We start from the raw sequence: 19038 nt of genomic DNA, 5'->3' as shown, positions 1-19038 counted from the left end.
ACTGGGAATGACTGTCACTATGACACACACTGACACCAGGGGCAGATGCTCAATGCAGGAGCTGCCCCTGGTGGTCAGTGCACTCCACAGGGGAAGCTCTGCTCAGCCACAAGCCAGGCTGACGGCTGCAGTACAGCGGTGGTGGTTGGGAGCCTCTCCCGCCTCCTCAGCAGCACTAAGGATGTCTGACTGCAGCTTAGGCCTGCTCCCCTCTGGCAAGTGGACATCCCCCTGATGGCTCCCGGGCTGCCAGAGGGATGTCTTACTGCCAGCTTAGGCCCAATCCCCCAGGGAGCGGGCCTAAGCCAGCATGTGGTCATCCCCCAAGGGGTCCCAGACTGTGAGAGGGCACAGGCTGGGCTGAGGGACCCCCCCGAGTGCACAAATTTTTGTGCACCGGGCCTCTAGTGTGTGTATGTGTGTGTATATTGCGCCTACGTGACCAACCAGGAGCCATGATGCGCACTGACCACCAGGGGGCAGACGCTTAATGCACAGGCATGGAAACATGGAACAGACTGATAAATCTCAGAGGGAAGGGGAGAGGGTGGAAAAAGATTAGCCAAAGATCTAATATGTATACTAGAGGCCCGGTGCATGGATTCATGCATCGGTGATGTTCCTCGGCCTGGCCTGGGGGGATCGGGCCAAAATTGTGTACCGGACCTCTGACATCCCCTGAGGCTTCCCGTATTGCGAGAGGGAGCAGGCCAGACCGAGGGACCCCACTGGTGCATGAATCCATGCACCAGGCCTCTAGTATATAAATAAAATGAAACTAAAAAAGTGAAGTGTCATTCACTTCAGGCAAGTTTTAATGTCCCATGTTAGGACCCCAGCTTGTTTAGGACCCCATTCTTCTGTTCTCTCTGCCACATTTGGGCTTCCCGTTAAGTAGTTAGGTGCTGACCACTGTCAGACACTGTCTTTTTGCTTTTAGCACCCTCTTTTTTTTTGTTTTGTTCAACAATCTTTTTTTTAAAATTAAATCTTTATTGTTCAGATTATTACATTTGTTCCTCTTTTTCCCCACCATAACTCCCCTCCACCCAGTTCCCACCCCACCCTCTGCCCTCACTCCCCACCCACTGTCCTCATCCATAGGTGCACGATTATTGTCCAATCTCTTCCCGCACCCCCCACACCCCTTTCCCCCCCAAGAATAGTCAGTCCATTCCCTTTCTATGTCCCTGATTCTATTATAATCACCAGTTCATACTGTTCATCAGATTATTTATTCACTTGATTTTTAGATTCACTTGTTGATAGATGTGTATTTGTTGTTCATAATTTGTATCTTTACCTTTTTCTTCTTCTTCCTCTTCTTTTTTTTTTTTTTTTTTTAAATATATTTTATTGATTTTTCACAGAGAGGAAGGGAGAGAGATAGAGAGTTAGAAACATCGATGAGAGAGAAACATCGATCAGCTGCCTCCTGCACATCTCCTACTGGGGATATGCCCGCAACCAAGGCACATGCCCTTGACCGGAATCGAACATGGGACCCTTCAGTCCGTAGGCCGACGCTCTATCCACTGAGCCAAACCGGTTTCGGCTTCTTCCTCTTCTTAAAGGATACCTTTCAGCATTTCATATAATACTGGTTGGGTGGTGATGAACTCCTTTAGCTTTTTCTTATCTGTGAAGCTCTTTATCTGACCTTCACTTCTGAATGATAGCTTTGCTGGGTAAAGTAATCTTGGTTGTAGGTTCTTGCTATTCATCACTTTGAATATTTCTTACCATTCCCTTCTGGCCTGCAAAGTTTCTGTTGAGAAATCAGCTGACAGTCGTATGGGTACTCCCTTGTAGGTAATTAGCTGTTTTTCTCTTGCTGCTTTTAGGATACTCTCTTTGTCTTTTGCTCTTTGTGGGGAGCTGATATAGGGGTAAGCCTCAGACTGACCTGTGGGCAAAGTCAAAAACAATTCCCAGCTTAGAGGGCACAGTCCTCTTAGCATAATTAGGCTTGACCTTATGAGGCTCTCTAGATCTTATCTGGGAAGCTAATGGGCTGAGGGAAGTGCAGGAAGTGTAACTATGGTCAAAACAAGTGAAACTCACAAGAACTGTGTAACTATAGAAACCACTACCTTGTTTACCTCTCGCTATAAAATAAAGGCTCAGCTTGCCTTGGGATATCTCCTCTTTCTCTGTGGCCTCAGCCAGGCACAGGGAAGATCCACGGAGACTAAGGAAAGCTAGAGAGTTCTGAACACTGTCTCCGTGTAAATCATTCTTCGCCGACTCCGTCCACACCTTTGGGAACCCCTGGACCGCTGGGGCTGGCCCCCAGCAGCTCTTGGCATTTTAATTATGATGTGTCTTGGTGTAGTCCTCTTTGGATTCCTTTTGTTTGGAGTTCTCTGCGCATCCTGGACTTGTAAGTCTATTTCTTTCACCAGGTAGGGGAAGTTTTCTGTCATGATTTCTTCAAATAGGTTTCAATATCTTGCTCTCTCTCTTCTTCTGGCACCCCTATAATTCGGATGTTGGTACGCTTGAAGCTGTCCCAGAAGCTCCTTACACTATCTTCATATTTTTGGATTCTTTTTTCATTTTGCTTTTCCGGTTGGGTGTTTTTTGCCTCTTCGTATTTCAAATCTTTGACTTGTTTCTTGCGATCCTCTGGTCTGCTGTTGGGAGTCTGTATAATATTCTTTATTTCAGTCAGTGTATGCTTAATTTCTAGTTGGTCCTTTATCACAACATCGAGGGTCTCACTAGATTTCTTGAGGGTCTCACTAAATTTATCGGTGGTTTCTAGAAAATTCTTGAAAAACCTAAAAAGTGTGGTTTTGAACTCTATATCCAGTAGTTTGCTTTCCTCCATTTCTGTCATTTGTGTCCTGTTTCTTTGTCTCGGCATTTTTTATGCTTCGCTGTGTCGATAGAGTGGCTTTCTGTGCTAAGTGTCCCAATTACCTGAGGTAGACACTCTTGGTGCACCCCCTTGTGGGCTTTGTGCACAGTCTTGTTGTAGTTAAGCCTTGATTGTTGTAGGTAAAACTGGGAGGATTTGAGCTCCAGGCCAATTGGCAGTGAGAATCAGCTGTGTCTGCAGTGGGAGAACTTCTGTGCTGAAGACACCCTTGTGGGGCAAGACTTGCTTCAGTGGGGCTTTGGTGCTCACTGAGTCTGCCCCCTGAGTGTGTCCCTTATAGATCTGAGGAGTTGTAATTGGATGGTCCCACTCTGACCACTAGGTACACTGGCTCTTTGATCTAAGGAGGTGCTAATCTAGCCTTTTCCTGAGGCTACCCAGCAGAAGCCAGGTGTAAAGCAATGCAAGTTGCCCTGGGGCCTTGGGGCAGCTGCAGTTTGTTAAGTTATTTTCAGATTACAATGGGCCGGGCCTTTCATATGCAAAAGCCTCCATGCACGGCTTGGGCGGGATGGGGTCCCAGGGGATCAACAGTGCGGCCGAGCGAGTAAGCAGTATGGCTGCTCTCAGTCCTGCCTTCAGAGGTCCTGGCAGTCGCCGCGAGTGCCTCCGAGAGAAAGCTGCCCTCGAGTTCTGACCGATGCCAGACAGTCCCGTTTCTCCCGTATGAGTCTGGGTCCACAGAGACTCACCCGGAACTGGAGCTCAGAGCCTGAGACTCCCTCCCAATTGAAAAAGACAATCGTGTCCTCAGCCGGCAGCCCTCTCCGCATGCACCTCCGCACCTTTGTATTTACTTCAGCACCGCACCTCCTTTGAGTCTCGGTATGCTTTTCTCTTCTAGTTGTAGAAATTCCACTCAGCCAGCCTTCCTGTGTTTCTGGATGATGTCCGTTATGTCTTTTAGTTGTATTTTTGAAGTGGTTGTGCAAGGCAGCAATCTCCGGTGTTTACCTATGCCGCCATCTTGGTTTCTCCCTCAACCTCTAATGTTAATATGGCAACTACAGCTGTCTTTGAATAAGTGTTAGCATGATATGTCTTTTTTCATCCTCTTGACTGATAATGTGTTTTTATATGCAAAGTGGGTTTCTTCTCCACTTAATAAACATAGCTGGAATTTTGGAATACAAAATTACCATAATGTCCTAGCTGGTTTGGCTCAGTGGATAAAGTGTCGGCCCTCAGACTGAAGCGTCCTGGGTTTGATTCTGGTTAAGGGCACATGCCTCAGTTGCAGGTCTGTGCAGGAGGCAACCAGTCAATGGTGTCTCTCTCACATCGATGTTTCTCTCTCTTTGTCTCTCCCTCTCCCTTCTACTCTCTCTATAAATCAATGGAAAAATATGCTTGGGTGAGGATTAACAACAACAAAAATTACCATGAAGCACACACTTTAGTAAAACATGAATGGATGAAAGTTTGAGTGGAAACAGTTTATTTATATAATTGCAAAGTAGTTCCCCTATAACATTTATTAAATATATTTTTATTGATTTCAGAGGGTAAGGGAGAGGGAGAGAGAGATAGGAATAGAAACATCAATGATGAGAGAGAATCATTAATTGGCTGACTCCTAAATGCCCCCCACAGGGTCTGAAGCCCACAACCTGGGTATGTGCCCTGACTGGGAATTGAACTGTGACCTCCTAGTTCATAGGTCAATGCTCAATCACTGAATCACATTGGCTGGCCTCCCTGTGATATTTATTAATTACAAAGGGAAAATAACTTTATTTTTTTAATATATATTTTTATGATTTCAGAGAGGAAAGGAGCGGGAGAGTTAGTGATGAGAGAGAATCATTGATTGGCTGCCTCCTGCACACCCCACACTGGGAATTGGGCCTGCAATCCCAGCATATGCCCTGACCGGGAATCGAACCATGACTCCTAGGTCATAGGTCAATGCTCAGCCACTGAGCCACGCTGGCCAGATGAGAGAGTAACTTTATGTGGAGAATTTTGGCTGGCACCACCTTAAACAGGTGATCAAGTTAGCATCACCAGTTATAAGACTTAATTATGTCTCGTATACTCTGATATAATACACTGAGAAGGGCACATCACCCTTGTTGTCTTCTTTCCCAAAATACATAACATTGATCTAATCTTTGGAAAACAGGCAAATCTAAATTGCTACAAAGGAATAATGCTTTAAATGTCAAAGTCATAAAAGACAAGAAAAGACTGAATAAGAACCATCACAGACTGAAGGATTCTAAAGAGACATAACAACTAAATACAGTGTGGGATCCTGGATTGGACCCTGGAACAGAAAAAAGACATAAATAGAAAACCTGATGAAACTTAAATTAATTCTGTAATTTACTAAATAATAGTATATGAATGTCAGTGTCCTAATTTTGGTAGTTTTACTGTGGTTCTATAAGGTTGCATTAGGAGAAGCTGGGTCAAGAGTATACAGAAACTCTATACTATTTTTGCAACTTTTCTTTAAATTTGATAATATTTCGAAATAAAGGTATACAGTAAAAATAATAAAGTGGATCTGTTACAGGGCAGCATAGTTGAATGTTGTCTTTTAAAATCCAGTCTGACAATCTGCCTTTTGATTGATCTTTGATATATGATTATTTTAATACTAGAGGTCTGGTGCATAAAATTCATGCACGGAGGGGGTGGTCCCTCAGCCCGCCTGCACCCTCTTCAATCCAGGACCCTTGACTCCTAACCACTCACCTTCCTGCCTGCCTGCCTGATTGCCCCTAACCGCTCTCCCCTGCCGGCCTGATCGCCCCTAACTGCTCTCCCCTGCCGGCCTGATCGCCCCCTAACCTCCTCTGCCTTGTCCCCTGCCACCGTGGCTATGTCCGGAAGGACATCCAGAAGGATGTCAGGTCTAATTAGCATATTACCCTTTTATTAGTATAGGTTATTATTGACATAGTTGGGTTTAACTCTATCATCTAGCTATTTTTTATTTGTCCCATCTCTTCTTTGTTTCCCTTTTTCTTTTTTTATCTGCCTTCTTTTGGATTAATAGAGTGTTTTTTATTTCACCTAATCTCTTTTGTTGGTTTATTAGTAATACCTTTTGTTTTTCAGTGGTTGCTTTAGAGTTTATAGTACATGTCTTACCAATATTACCGGTATACCACTTCATGTCTCATGTAAGAGCATTACAACATTTTCGCTTTCCTGGCCTAAGTGCTATTTCATACATTTTATTTCTGCATTCATCATAAACCTTAAATACCTCGCTATTCTTTTTTTTCTATTGTGGTAAAATATGCATAACATAAAACTTACATTTTAATCCTTGTTAAGTATACAATTCAGTGGTATTAAGTATATTTACAATGTTGTGCAGCCATGCCATGTGAATAGCACCCTGATTAAGAAACAATATACCCTGGTATTGGTAATTTTTCAAAATACAGTTCTTTCTGGTGTAATTAGGTAAAATTAAAAGCATGCTAAATGACCATGACTAGATAATTTCCAGTTTTAAACTTTTTGAAACTGGGGTTGTATACTATACAAAAAGTTGTTCTGTTTATTTTTATAAACATCACTTATATTTTGTTTAATCAAGATATTTCTTCTTGGCAGTGGACTCTCGAAAAATTGATCAGGAGGGAAAAATCCCAACAGAAACATTGGAGAAACTGAAGAGCCTGGGGCTTTTTGGGATGCAAGTCCCAGAAGAATATGGTAAGTAAAAAAGATACCCACCTCCCCCCACCCCCACCCCCGCCTGCTGGTTGTCTGTCTCTTAAGAAAGTACTCTATTTTTGTTTAAAAAAAGAGTTATTTTGGGGAAGGGTGGCCTTTTAAGTGCAATATGTCCAAGATCGAGCTGTAAAACAGCTGGAATTAATAAAAACATCTGTCATTGGCTGAATACCAGATGGCTGGTTAGTGAGTGTGTGTGGACTGGCTCAGGGCAGGAAGTGTGCTTTTTTTCCCTGTGGAATGGACCAGAGACCACTGCAGGAGCTGATTGCAGTGTCATCTCCACTGTATAGTCCTTTGGTCTCTGGCATAGGAATTGCCCTTGGAGCCACTTACGCTTCATGTTGGAGGGATAAATGTGTGGTGAGAGTTCAGGTGCCAGGGTTTGGCTTCTCATACTGGTGCAGAGGAGTAAGGCATAAGGCTGTAGGGCACAAGGTACATCTAAAAAACCCTAACTTGTTCCATTACAGACCTAATGCTAGTGAGTGTAAGGTTTTGTTGTAATATGTGTATCGGTGTTAAATAGACGGAATTGTTCTCGAACCTGTGGCCTGTGGGGGATTTTACTAGGGACCTTCGAGCAGGCTCTATGTCCTCTGGACTGTGCATAGCATCTGTGGAGCTTCATAGTGACATTTTAAGCCCCCAAGTGAAAGACCTTGTCTTTCTCCTCAGGATCCCAGAGTAATTCTGTTTATCAGATTTGGCTGATCACTTGTTTCTTTTTTTGCCTAATCTAAAGGTGGTCATCCCTGTTCTGTGGGATTAAGGGGACAGGCAAGAATTGTGTGCAGGGAGAGGGATAGACAGTGTCTCAGAGACAGACACAGTCATACGCATGCATGGGCATGCACACCCACACACAGTTTTTACTCTCAGGCCCTTTTGACATGAAAGTGTGGCTCTAGGTTCTCAGCCTGCACCCACTTCTCTGAGCCCTCTTCCTGAGGCTTTGCTGGCTGGGGCTGCTCCCATTGTGATCAGCTATGGGGCAGGAGTTTAGGGGAGAGGTAGTCGTGCTTTTAGTGCTGGGTGTATTTCATGGGTGTAGCTGTTCATCTGGAGGTTTTTAGTACTTGGGGCATTTTTCCAGCCATATTTTAAATTAGGTTTGCATAGCAAATCACAGAATCCAGGAGCTTGTCTTGATGGTCTATCTCAGTGGTTCTCAACCTTCCTAATGCCACAACCCTTTAATACAGTTCCTCATGTTGTGGTGACCCCCAACCATAAAATTATTTTCATTGCTACTTCATAACTGTAATTTTGCTACTGTTATGAATCATAATGTAAATAAATATCTGATATGCAGGATGTATTTCCATTGTTACAAATTGAATATAATTAAAGCATAGTGATTAATCACAAAAACAATATGTAATTATATATGTGTTTTCCGATGGTCTTAGGCAACCCCTGTGAAAGGGTCATTCTACCCCCAAAGGGGTCGCGACCCACAGGTTGAGAACCGCTGGTCTATCTTCTTCCCTGTTTTACCTAAGAGACTAAAGTTATACCACCCAGCCCCTGCACCCCAAGTTGGGCAGCCATAAGTAGGGGACCCTAATGTTTGTAGAATAAGTACCCATTGTACCCATCCTGGAACTGGTCCATTGTGAGACAAAATGTGAAAATTTAGGACAAATTAGTGTGCTATCTAATTTCCTTGATTCTGAGGCATAGCTTAATCAGGCTAAATCTTACATTATATGTATGTTTATTGCTTTGCTTTAAACTGTTCAATGGTGTATCTTTTTTTTTAAGGTGTATTTTTATTGATTTCAGAGAGGAAGGGAAAGGGAGAGGGAGAGAGAGAAAGAAACATCAGTGATGAAAAAGAATCATCAATAGGGTGCCTTCTGCATGTCCCCCCACTGGGGATTGAGCTGCAACCTAGGCATGTGCCTGTAACCTCCTGGATCATAGGTCGATGCTCAACCATTGAGCCACAATGGCCAGGCTAAATGGTGTATCTTACTTGTCCTTGTATAAAAGACCTTTCATCACATTTCCAAATGTAGAAAAATATTCTATTATACAGAAGACATAAAATAATCATGGATGTTGCTCCCCCACAATCGTTGGAATTCACAGCACAGACCTCTACAGCCAGACTTTCTATTTCTTAACAGAAATCTGCAGCCTCTGAGTGAGGTAGGGGGAGACTGCATTCTTTCAGACACCTGAGACTTGTCAGTATTATAACACAAGTGACAGGGGAATTATCTGCCATAACACACGGGCTGCATTGAATACTAGTTAGCAAGCAGGTGGGGGTAGAGCTGGAGAGTGGTGGTTGGTCTGTCATCCACTGGAAAATATAAGTGCTTGGAGTAAGCAAATATCAGGGGGAAGCCTCTAGACCAGTGATGCGAACCTTTTGAGCTTGGTGTGTCAGCATTTTGAAAAACCCTAACTTAACTCTGGTGCCGTGTCACATATAGAATTTTTTTTGATATTTGCAACCATAGTAAAACAAAGATTTATATTTTTAATATTTATTTTATACTAGAGGCCCGGTGCACAAAAATTTGTGCACGGGGGTGGGGGGGTGTCCCTTAGCCCGGCCTGTGCCCTCTCGCAGTCTGGGACCCCTCAGGGGATGACCACCTGCTGGCTTAGGCCTGCTCCCCCGGGGGATTGGGCCTAAACTGACAATCAGACATCCCTCTGTCAGCCCGGGAGCCCTCGGGGGATGTCCATTTGCCAATGGAGAGCAGGTCTAAGCTGCAGTCTGACATCCTTAGCGCTGCTGTCTGACATCCTTAGCCACCACTGTACTGGCAGCCATCAGCCTGGCTTGTGGCTGAGCAGAGCTCCCCCTGTGGAAGTGCACTGACCACCAGGGGGCAGCTCCTGCATTGAGCATCTGCCCCCTGATGGTCAGTGTGTGTCATAGTGACCGGTCATTCCCAGTCTTTCTGCTGTTAGGGTCAGTTTGCATATTACCCTTTTACTATATATAGGATAGAGGCCTGGTGCACGGGTGGGGGCTGGCTGGTTTGCCCTTCAGGGTGGGGGTCCCCACTGGGGTGCCTGGCCAGCCTGGGTGAGGGGCTGATGGCTGTTTTCAGGCTGGCCATACCACCTTTAGGGTGGGGGGTCCCCACTGGGGTGCCTGGCCAGTCTGAGTGAAGGGCTGAGGGCCGTTTTCAGGCTGGCCAAGCCTCCCCAGTGACAGAAGCTCCCAGCCTCTCCTTTTTTTCTTTTTTTTCTGGGATTTATTTACCTTCTATAATTGAAACTTTGTAGCATGGAGTGGAGCTCAGAGCCGGCCAGGGCTTGGCTTCCTCCTTTGCCAGGGGCAGCCCAAGGCTCCAGCTCCATGGCCACGGCCTGCTGAAAGCAGGTATCTGGGGTTTATTTAGCTTCTATAATTGAAACTTTGTTGCTTGAGTGGAGCTCAGAGCCGGCCAGGGTGGGTGGGCGGGAAAGCCTCCTGCGCTCCAGCTCCGTGGCCACGGCCTGCTAAAAGCAGGTATCTGGGGTTTGTTTAGCTTCTATAATTGAAACTTTGTTGCTTTCAGAGCTCAGAGCTGGGCCGCGGCAGGCGGGGAACCTTGGCTTCCTCCATCACTGGAGCAAGCAAGCCTCCTGCTCGTTCCAGGTCCGTGGCTGCCGGCCGCCATCTTTGTTGGCAGTTAATTTGCATATCTCACTGATTAGCCAATGGGAGGCATAGCGAAGGTATGGTCAATTACCATGTTTGTCTATTATTAGGTAAGATATTTAAATGCCATTTAAATATGAATTGCATTTAAATATATGAAAAATCAACCAAAAAAATGAGTTCGCGTGTCACCTCTGACACGCGTGTCATAGGTTCGCCATCACTGCTCTAGACCAGCAGTTCTCAACCTGTGGGTCGCGACCCCTTTGGCGGTTGAACAACCCTTTCACAGAGGTCGCCTAAGACCATCCTGCATATCAGATATTTACATTATGATTCATAACAGTAGCAACATTACAGTTATGAAGTAGCTATGAAAATAATTTTATGGTTGGATCACAACATGAGGAACTGTATTAAAAGGGCCAGAAGGTTGAGAACCATTGCTCTAGACATAGTCAGGTTAGTAGTAATATATATTTCCCCTTCAAGATAATTTTTAAATCATTTATTGATTGATGAAAAGGACTTAATTTTTCTCCCAAACAATTTCTTTGTAAAATTGGGGTATGTCTTTTACATCTGCATATCTAATATGCCAGAATGTATTGGGTGTATGTACACATACATGGCTATGTTGGTATGATATTGCAGAACTTTCCATCCCTTATTCTTGTTTTATGTCCTACTTTCTGATATGAAATTGCTCTTTCATGAGATGTTAATGGCCATATTTGGGGCTTCTTTTCCCCCCTTTCTTTGGAAAAAAGCAACCTTATGTTCATGCCCCCAAAGTTTTGGGGAACTGTTTCCAGTCTGGAGCATTCTAGGGAGTGGTTAGTGGAATTTATTTCTTTAACAAACAAAATTGATTCCCTCAGTATCCTATATAATAAAAGCCTAGGTGGTGTCACACCCTCGTGCGACGTCATCACAAGATGGCCACCACAAGATGGCCACCCTCACGTCATCACAAGATGGCTACCACAAAGATGGCAGGCAGGGGAAGGCAGTTGGGGGCGATCGGGCTGGCAGGAGAGGGCAGTTGGGGGTGAACAGGCCAGGAGGGGAGGGCAGTTGGGGGCGATGAGGCCAGCAGGGGAGGAGTTAGGCGTCAATCAGGCCAGCAAGGGAGCGGTTAGGGGGCGATCAGGCAGGCAGGCAGGTGAGCAGTTAGGAGCCAGCAGTCTCGGATTGTGAGAGAGATGTCCGACTGCCGGTGAAGGATCGGGCCTAAACCGGCAGTCAGACGTCCCCCGAGGGGTCCCAGATTGGAGAAGGTGCAGGCCAGGCTGAGGGACACCCCCCCCCCCCCCCCCCGCACAAATTTCATGCACCGAGCCTCTAGTATGAAATAAATAAAAGTGTTTTTGATTGAAACAGGTGGAAAGGGGGGAAGTGGTACTGCAGAGCCCTGGCCTTCCTGGTGCCACCATTGAACCCATGGACTACACACTAGGCAGGGCCAGTCCACATCTCTGCAGGGACTTAGCCCTCCCTTTGTATGTGAATGGTGGCTCCAGTGACAGCGCCCCAGCCCTGCTACATTTTGGCCGCATGATCTTAGGCCTCAGTTCATCATTTGTAAGATGCACATATGGTCACTCAGCCACCTGTGGAAGTTGAAGATGAAATGCAAAATATGTAAGTTCAGTGAAGGTTTTGTTTTTGTTTCTTTAATCTTTGTCTTTTTACTCCAGAATAATGATTCCCAGCTAGGATGATTTTGTTCCTCAGGAGACATTGGACAATGTCTAGAGAATTTTTGGTTGTCAAACTGTGGGGAGGGGGACTTCTGGCATCTAGTGGGTGGAGGCCAAGAATGCTGCTAAACATCCTACAGTGCACAGAACAGTCCCCACAACAAAGAATGATCCATCCTAAAATGTTAATAGTACCACGCAGAATAATATCTGTCCTGGAGTCCACTGGACCCTGGAATGAGACCCTGGAAAGCTCTTTGATTCACAAAGATCTATATCTGACAGGAGATAATCACAACATATTAAATGATGTAAGGATATTTTTATATTTTTGTATTATAGATTATATACTTCTATGTTAAAAATAAATCTATATATGCTCATATGCCTAGAAAAGTCTGACAAGATATACACAAAAATATGAGTGATGTTTATAGGTGACTTTTGTTTTCTTTGTACCTTTCTGTATTGTGATTTTTTTTTAAATGGTGATCTGCCATTCTTTTTTCTTTTTTTAAATTTTTTTTAAAAATATATTTTATTGGTTTTCTACAGAGAGGAAGGGAGAGGGACAGAGAGCCCGAAACATCAATGAGAGAGAAACATCGATCAGTCGCCTCCTGCACACCCCCCACTGGGAACATGCCCGCAACCAAGGCACATGCCCCTGACCGGAACCGAACCCGGGACCCTTCAGTCCGCAGGCCAACGCTCCATCCACTGAGCCAAACCGGCTAGGGCCTGTCATTCTTTCATAATCAGAAAAGACCAGTAAAGCCATTTGCCTTTAATGGGAGGAATTTAGGACTGGACCATAAGTAAAACTGGTCTGTTTCTCCTCTAGGTGGCCTGGGCCTCTCCAACACCATGTATGCGCGGCTAGGGGAGATTGTCGGCCTAGACGCGTCAATCGCTGTGACCCTGGCAGCACACCAGGCCATCGGCCTCAAGGTCAAGTATCTGGGGATGCTTTCTATGACTCCAGAAGACCTTCAGGAAGTGAATTGTGCTTGCTGTCTCAGGGTCTGGGAGGAGGGCCTAGCCTGCACCTGTCTCCTCGCCCTGCAGTGCCTCGTTTGTGCACACCCATTCTCAGCCCTGCTGGATAGTGCTCAGTCCCTGCACAAGCAGTGGCTCTTTGCACTGTTCCTTCCCTTTGAATCTTCCTCCTGTCCCCATTGCCTTTGACCTGCCCTTTAGAGGTCCAGTTGTGATGCTGCTGCCTCCGCAGAGCCTGTCCTCACCTCAGACTGGATGTGAACCACCCCACTGAGTCTTGAGCATTCACCTGGGGCCTGAGCAGGTCCTCCCTGCTGTTGGTCTTCCTCACCCCACTGGGCTCAGAACATTTTATGGCAGGTCCAGGGTCACACCACTCTTATCAACAATCCAATTACTTGGGTTGTTTTTGCTCAATGTAGATACCACAGTGAGCTGAGTGCACAGCATGCTTGGCTCCCTGACTCTCAGGGTGTGTGTGCTGTATACAGTCTCTCGGTGGGAAGAGTGGACATGCCCATTCAGCACCAAGAAGGGGGTGGGACAGTTCTGACATTGACTGAACACCTTTATGCCTGGTATGGCTCTAGCATTCCCACCTCTTCACATTTTTTCATCCAAACCATCCCTGCAGTGGGTAGAATTATCCCCTGTGTGTGGGTGAGGAGATGGGAGCTCAGAGAGGGGACATCCCTTACCCAAGACCACCCAGCTAGATAATGGGGGCTATAATGAAAATCCCTGAATCTGACCCCAAAGCTCTGCTGGGCCTCCAGGCCTCTGGAGTGTGCACTTTAGGGTAGGTCCTTTGCAGTCTGGTTCCCGACTTTTTACCTGAGGCTGCTAGCTCTGACTCAGCGTTTCCTTTTGCATGAAGTAAGGATTACCTTCAGAAGCCATGTTCTACAGCGTATTTTAGTGTTCTCTCTCCAAAGCTAAAATCAGCCTGTGTGTCTTGTTTAGGGGATCATCTTGGCCGGTAGTGAAGAGCAGAAGGCCAAATATCTGCCCAAACTGGCATCAGGAGAACACATTGCCGCCTTCTGCCTGACGGAGCCAGCCAGGTCTGCTTGGCATGAGCTGCCCTGGAACAGCGTCTTCCAGGGTGCACTGGGAGGGGGGCTGTAGTTTTTGCTGAATAGATGGTGACTTTTATTTCTTCTTTCTCTGTATTTTTCCAAGAGTCAACTCAGTAACTTTTCTTGCCAGTTCTCTTGTCTTTATTTTTCTCTCCTAGTGAGAGTTATAAGTGAGCTAACAAATCTGACAGCACCTATTAAATAATTATTTTGTGGTTTGCAACACCTCCTTTCAAGGCTTCATAGCAACTTTCAGAGTATGGAGGGAGGGAGACACATCTATTGGTTGCCTCCTGACTAGGGCCAAATATCGAACCTGCAACCCAGGTACATGCCCTTGTAAACAAAGTGTTACTGGAACATGTCTGCTCGTTTACAAATTGTCTGTGGCTGCCTTTATGCCACAGTTGCAGAGTTGAGGAGTTGGGACAGGTATCCTGTAGCCTGAAAAGCTGAATATATTTATAATCTGGCCCTGTGTATTTTAAACATTTGCCAACTCCTGTATTAAAGTAAAAACCTTTGTTTTTGGGCCTTCCAAACCATTCTTATTGATTTCCAGCATTACTCTCCTCAACAGCCTGTTTCTGTCCCTACAGTGGAAGCGATGCTGCCTCCATCCGGACTAGGGCCTCTCTAAGTGAAGATAAGAAGCACTATATCTTGAATGGCTCCAAGGTACAACTCCATGGCTTCACCGGGATCTCAGTCATAACCTTCACTACCACTCACTGACCACTTTCTGTTTTTCTTTTTTTTTTTAAATTAAATCTTTATTGTTCAGACTATTACAGTTATTCCTCTTTCCCCCCCCCCCCATAGCTCCCCTCCACCCGGTTCCCACCCCCCCTCTCTGCCCTTACCCCCCTCCCCCACTGTCCTCATCCATAGGTGTACAATTTTTGTCCAGTCTCTTCCCGCACCCCCACACCCCTTTCTCCCCGAGAATTGTCAGTCCACTCCCTTTCTATGCCCCTGATTATATTATATTCACCAGTTTATTCTGTTCATCAGATTTTTTGTATTCACTTGATTTTTAGATTCACTTTTTGATAGATATGTATTTGTTGTTCATGATTTTTATCTTTACCTTTTTCTTCTTCTTCCTCTTCTTAAAGAGTACCTTTCAGCATTTCATATAATCCTGGTTTGGTGGTGTACAATTTTTGTCCAGTCTCTTCCCGCACCCCCACACCCCTTTCTCCCCGAGAATTGTCAGTCCACTCCCTTTCTATGCCCCTGATTATATTATATTCACCAGTTTATTCTGTTCATCAGATTTTTTGTATTCACTTGATTTTTAGATTCACTTTTTGATAGATATGTATTTGTTGTTCATGATTTTTATCTTTACCTTTTTCTTCTTCTTCCTCTTCTTAAAGAATACCTTTCAGCATTTCATATAATCCTGGTTTGGTGGTGATGAACTCCTTTAGCTTTTTCTTATCTGTGAAGCTCTTTATCTGACCTTCAATTCTGAATGATAGCTTTGCTGGGTAAAGTAATCTTGGTTGTAGGTTCTTGCTATTCATCACTCTGAATATTTCTTGCCACTCCCTTCTGGCCTGCATAGTTTCTGTTGAGAAATCAGCTGACAGTCATATGGGTACTCCCTTGTAGGTAACTAGCTGTTTTTCTCTTGCTGCTTTTAAGATTCTCTCTTTGTCTTTTGCTCTTGGCATTTTAATTATGATGTGTCTTGGTGTGGTCCTCTTTGGATTCCTTTTGTTTGGGGTTCTCTGCGCTTCCTGGACTTGTAAGTCTATTTCTTTCACCAGGTAGGGGAAGTTTTCTGTCATGATTTCTTCAAATAGGTTTTCAATATCTTGCTCTCTCTCTTCTTCTGGCACCCCCATAATTCGGATGTTGGTATGCTTGAAGTTGTCCCAGAGGCTCCTTACACTATCTTCATATTTTTGGATTCTTTTTGCTTTTCCAGTTGGGTGTTTTTTGCTTCTTCGTATTTCGAATCTTTGACTTGATTCTTGTGATCCTCTAGTCTGCTATTGGATCTCTGTATAATATTCTTTATTTCAGTCAGTGTATGCTTAATTTCTAGTTGGTCCTTTTTCATATTCTCGAGGGTCTCACTAGATTTCTTGAGGGTCTCACTAAATTTATCGGCGGTTTCTAGAAAATTCTTGAAAAACCTTATAAGTGTGGTTTTAAACTCTATATCCAGTAGTTTGCTTTCCTCCATTTCTGTCATTTGTGACCTGTTTCTTTGTCTCCGCATTTTGGCTGCTTCCCTGTGTTGATAGAGTGGCTTTCTGTGCTAGATGTCCTATAGGGCCCAGTGGCTCAGCCTCCCCAATTACCTGAGGTGGACACTTTTGATGCACCCCTTTGTGGGCTTTGTGCACAGTCTTGTTGTAGTTAAGCCTTGATTGTTGTAGGTATCAGTGGGAGGAATTGACCTCCAGGCCAATTGGCTGTGAGATTCAGCTGTGTCTACGGTGGAAGAACTTCTGTGCTGGAGACACCCTTATGGGGCAAGACTTGCTTCAGTGGGGCTTTGGTGCTCACTGAGTCTGCCCCCTGAGTGTGTCCCTTATGGATCTGAGGAGTTGTAATTGGATGGTCCCACTCTGACCACTGGGTACACTGGCTCTTGGATGTCTAAGGAGGTGTTAATTTAGCCTCTGCCTGAGGCTACCCAGCAGGAGCTATTGAGAGATCTGCAGATTCCTCTTCTTTGTTTGGGGTTTGGAGGTGCCCAGATGAGGCCCAGCTGTGAAGCAATGCAAGCTGCTGTGGGGCCTTGGGCCTTCTTTTGGATGTTCTGGGTCTCTCTGACCCAGCTGCAGTTTGTTAGGTAATTTTAGATTGCAAACGGCCAGGCCTTTCATATGCAAAAGCCTCTGAACACAATTTGGGTGGGGCGGGGTCTCAGGGAATCAACAGGGCAGAGCAAAAATCTATGGCTGATCCTCAGCCCTGCCCTAAGAGGCCCCGGTCTCAGTGTCCCGCGGTAATTGCTGCAAGCACCTCTGAGAGAAAGCCGCCCTCGATGCCAGACATCCCAGTTTCTCCCCGTGTGAGTCTGGGTCCCGAGAGACTCGCCCAGAACTGGAGTTCAGAGCAGTCGGGTGCTTGAGACTCCCTCCTGATTGAAAAAGACAACCGCGTCCTCAGTTGCCAGCCCTTTCCGCGTGCGCCTCCGTACCTCTGCACTTTACTTCCGTACCTCCTCTGAGTCTCAGTGTGCTTTTCTCTTTCCTTCTAGTTGTAGAATTTCCACTCAGCCAGCCTTCCTATGGTTCTGGATGATGTCCGTTTTGTCTTTCAGTTGTATTTTTGAAGTGGTTGTGCGAGGCAGCAATTTCAGGTGTTTACCTATGCCGCCATCTTGGTTTCTCCCCTCGGTCAGTGGTCTCACTGACCACTTTCCACGCACCAGGGACTGCCAAGGGCCTACACATCATCTTTTGACCATCACCTCTTGGGTGGATGCTACTTTCTTTTTTTGAAAGAAGAAACTGGGTCTCAAGGAGGTTCTGCAGACATCCTATGCTTAGTGACAGAGCCAGGATTGGAGCCAAGGAGTTCTGGCTCCACAATCTATATGTTTCCATAGTACCAACTACTTCCCTGATCTACTGTTGGTTGTTTGTTTTTAAGTTCAGTACTGTGAACTTCTATGTACCCTCACCATCTTCAGCAATTATTTCTTCTTAGCCAGTCTTGTTTCTCTGTCAGCATTGCCACCTCTGGATTGCATCCATACTGTTTCAGCTAAAAGGCAGGAATTTTTTTTTTTAATTATAATACCATTAACACAATTTTAAAAATTTATAATTCCTTACTATCTAGTTATCATTCAAATTTCTATGACTATTTCTGTGGTTACTTTTTTATTTTTCCAATCATTTGCTTGAATTAAGATCCAAATAGGTTCCATACATTGTGTTGAGAAGTTTCTATATTTACCTCTCCCTTCCTCTGCTATTTCTTCCACCCCGTTTCCTTGCTCCTTTCTGTCCCTATTCCCCTTTCTTGAGAAAACCCATTTGTTTAGTGCTAGAGCTTGAACCATCTTAGTACCATTGGCTATTCTTCTACACCAGCAGTTCTCAACCTGTGGGTCGCAACCCCTTTGGGGGTCGAATGACCCTTTCACAGGGGTCGCCTAAGACCATTGGAAAACACATATATAATTACATATTGTTTTTGTGATTAATCACTATGCTTTAATTATGTTCAATTTGTAACAATGAAATTGGGGGTCACCACAACATGAGGAACTGTATTAAAGGGTCGCGGCATTAGGAAGGTTGAGAACCACTGTTCTACACCCTCCCGCCCAACACACACACACACACACACACACACACACACACACACACACATGGCCACTTGTGTCTCTTGGCAAAATCCTTGCTCTGGAGTGACTGGGTTCCCCAGGGCTTTACAGTCTAGCCCAGTGATGGTGAACCTATGACACGCGTGTCAAAGGTGACACGCGAACTCATTTTTTTGGTTGATTTTTCTTTGTTAAATGGCATTTAAATATATAAAATAAATATCAAAAATATAAGTCTTTGTTTTACTATGGTTGCAAATATCAAAAAATTTCTATATGTGACACGGCACCAGAGTTAAGTTAGGGTTTTTCAAAATGCTGACACGCCGAGCTCAAAAGGTTCGCCATCACTGCTCTAGCCTGAAGTTCGATGGGCAGCTGGCATGTCTTGTGGCAAAGATGGGGCTTAGAGGTGGCTCATGATAGTTTGGTTTTCTCCAAAGTTCTTTTGCTTTTTTCCTTCAGGTCTGGATCACCAATGGAGGACTTGCCAGTATTTTTACCGTGTTTGCTAAAACCAATGTTGTTGATTCCGACGGCTCAGTAAAAGACAAAATGACAGCATTTATAGTAGAGAGAGACTTTGGTGGAATCACTAATGGGAAGCCTGAAGATAAGTTAGGCATCCGTGGCTCAAACAGTAAGTTGTGTGTGTGTTCGTGTGTGTGTGTGTGTGTGTGTGTGTGTGTGTGTGTGTGTGTGAGAGAGAGAGAGAGAGAGAGAGAGAGAGAGAGATCCTTTAGCTCCATCCAAGTGTC

At 45.0% G+C, this 19038-nt stretch overlaps 1 protein-coding gene across 5 annotated transcripts in view; it reads left to right on the top strand.

Moving 5' to 3' along the window:
- Positions 1-19038, top strand: part of ACAD9 (acyl-CoA dehydrogenase family member 9) — a 67952-nt gene that overhangs the window by 26269 nt on the left and 22645 nt on the right. For all 5 annotated transcript variants that reach the window (XR_002828491.1, XR_002828492.1, XM_014453165.2 and 2 more), the window contains exons 3-7: positions 6461-6562; positions 12744-12850; positions 13862-13962; positions 14577-14655; positions 18746-18920. Coding sequence is in view for 3 of the 5 variants with exons in the window: in XM_014453165.2 (XP_014308651.1) it covers positions 6461-6562; positions 12744-12850; positions 13862-13962; positions 14577-14655; positions 18746-18920 (564 nt within the window). In the remaining 2 variants the exon portion in view is untranslated. The remainder of the gene's footprint in view (positions 1-6460; positions 6563-12743; positions 12851-13861; positions 13963-14576; positions 14656-18745; positions 18921-19038) is intronic.

Source organism: Myotis lucifugus, unplaced genomic scaffold (genome assembly GCF_000147115.1).
Source record: "Myotis lucifugus unplaced genomic scaffold, Myoluc2.0 scaffold_21, whole genome shotgun sequence".
Classification (NCBI taxonomy): Eukaryota; Metazoa; Chordata; class Mammalia; order Chiroptera; family Vespertilionidae; genus Myotis; species Myotis lucifugus.
This window is presented reverse-complemented; position numbering and strand designations above follow the sequence as displayed.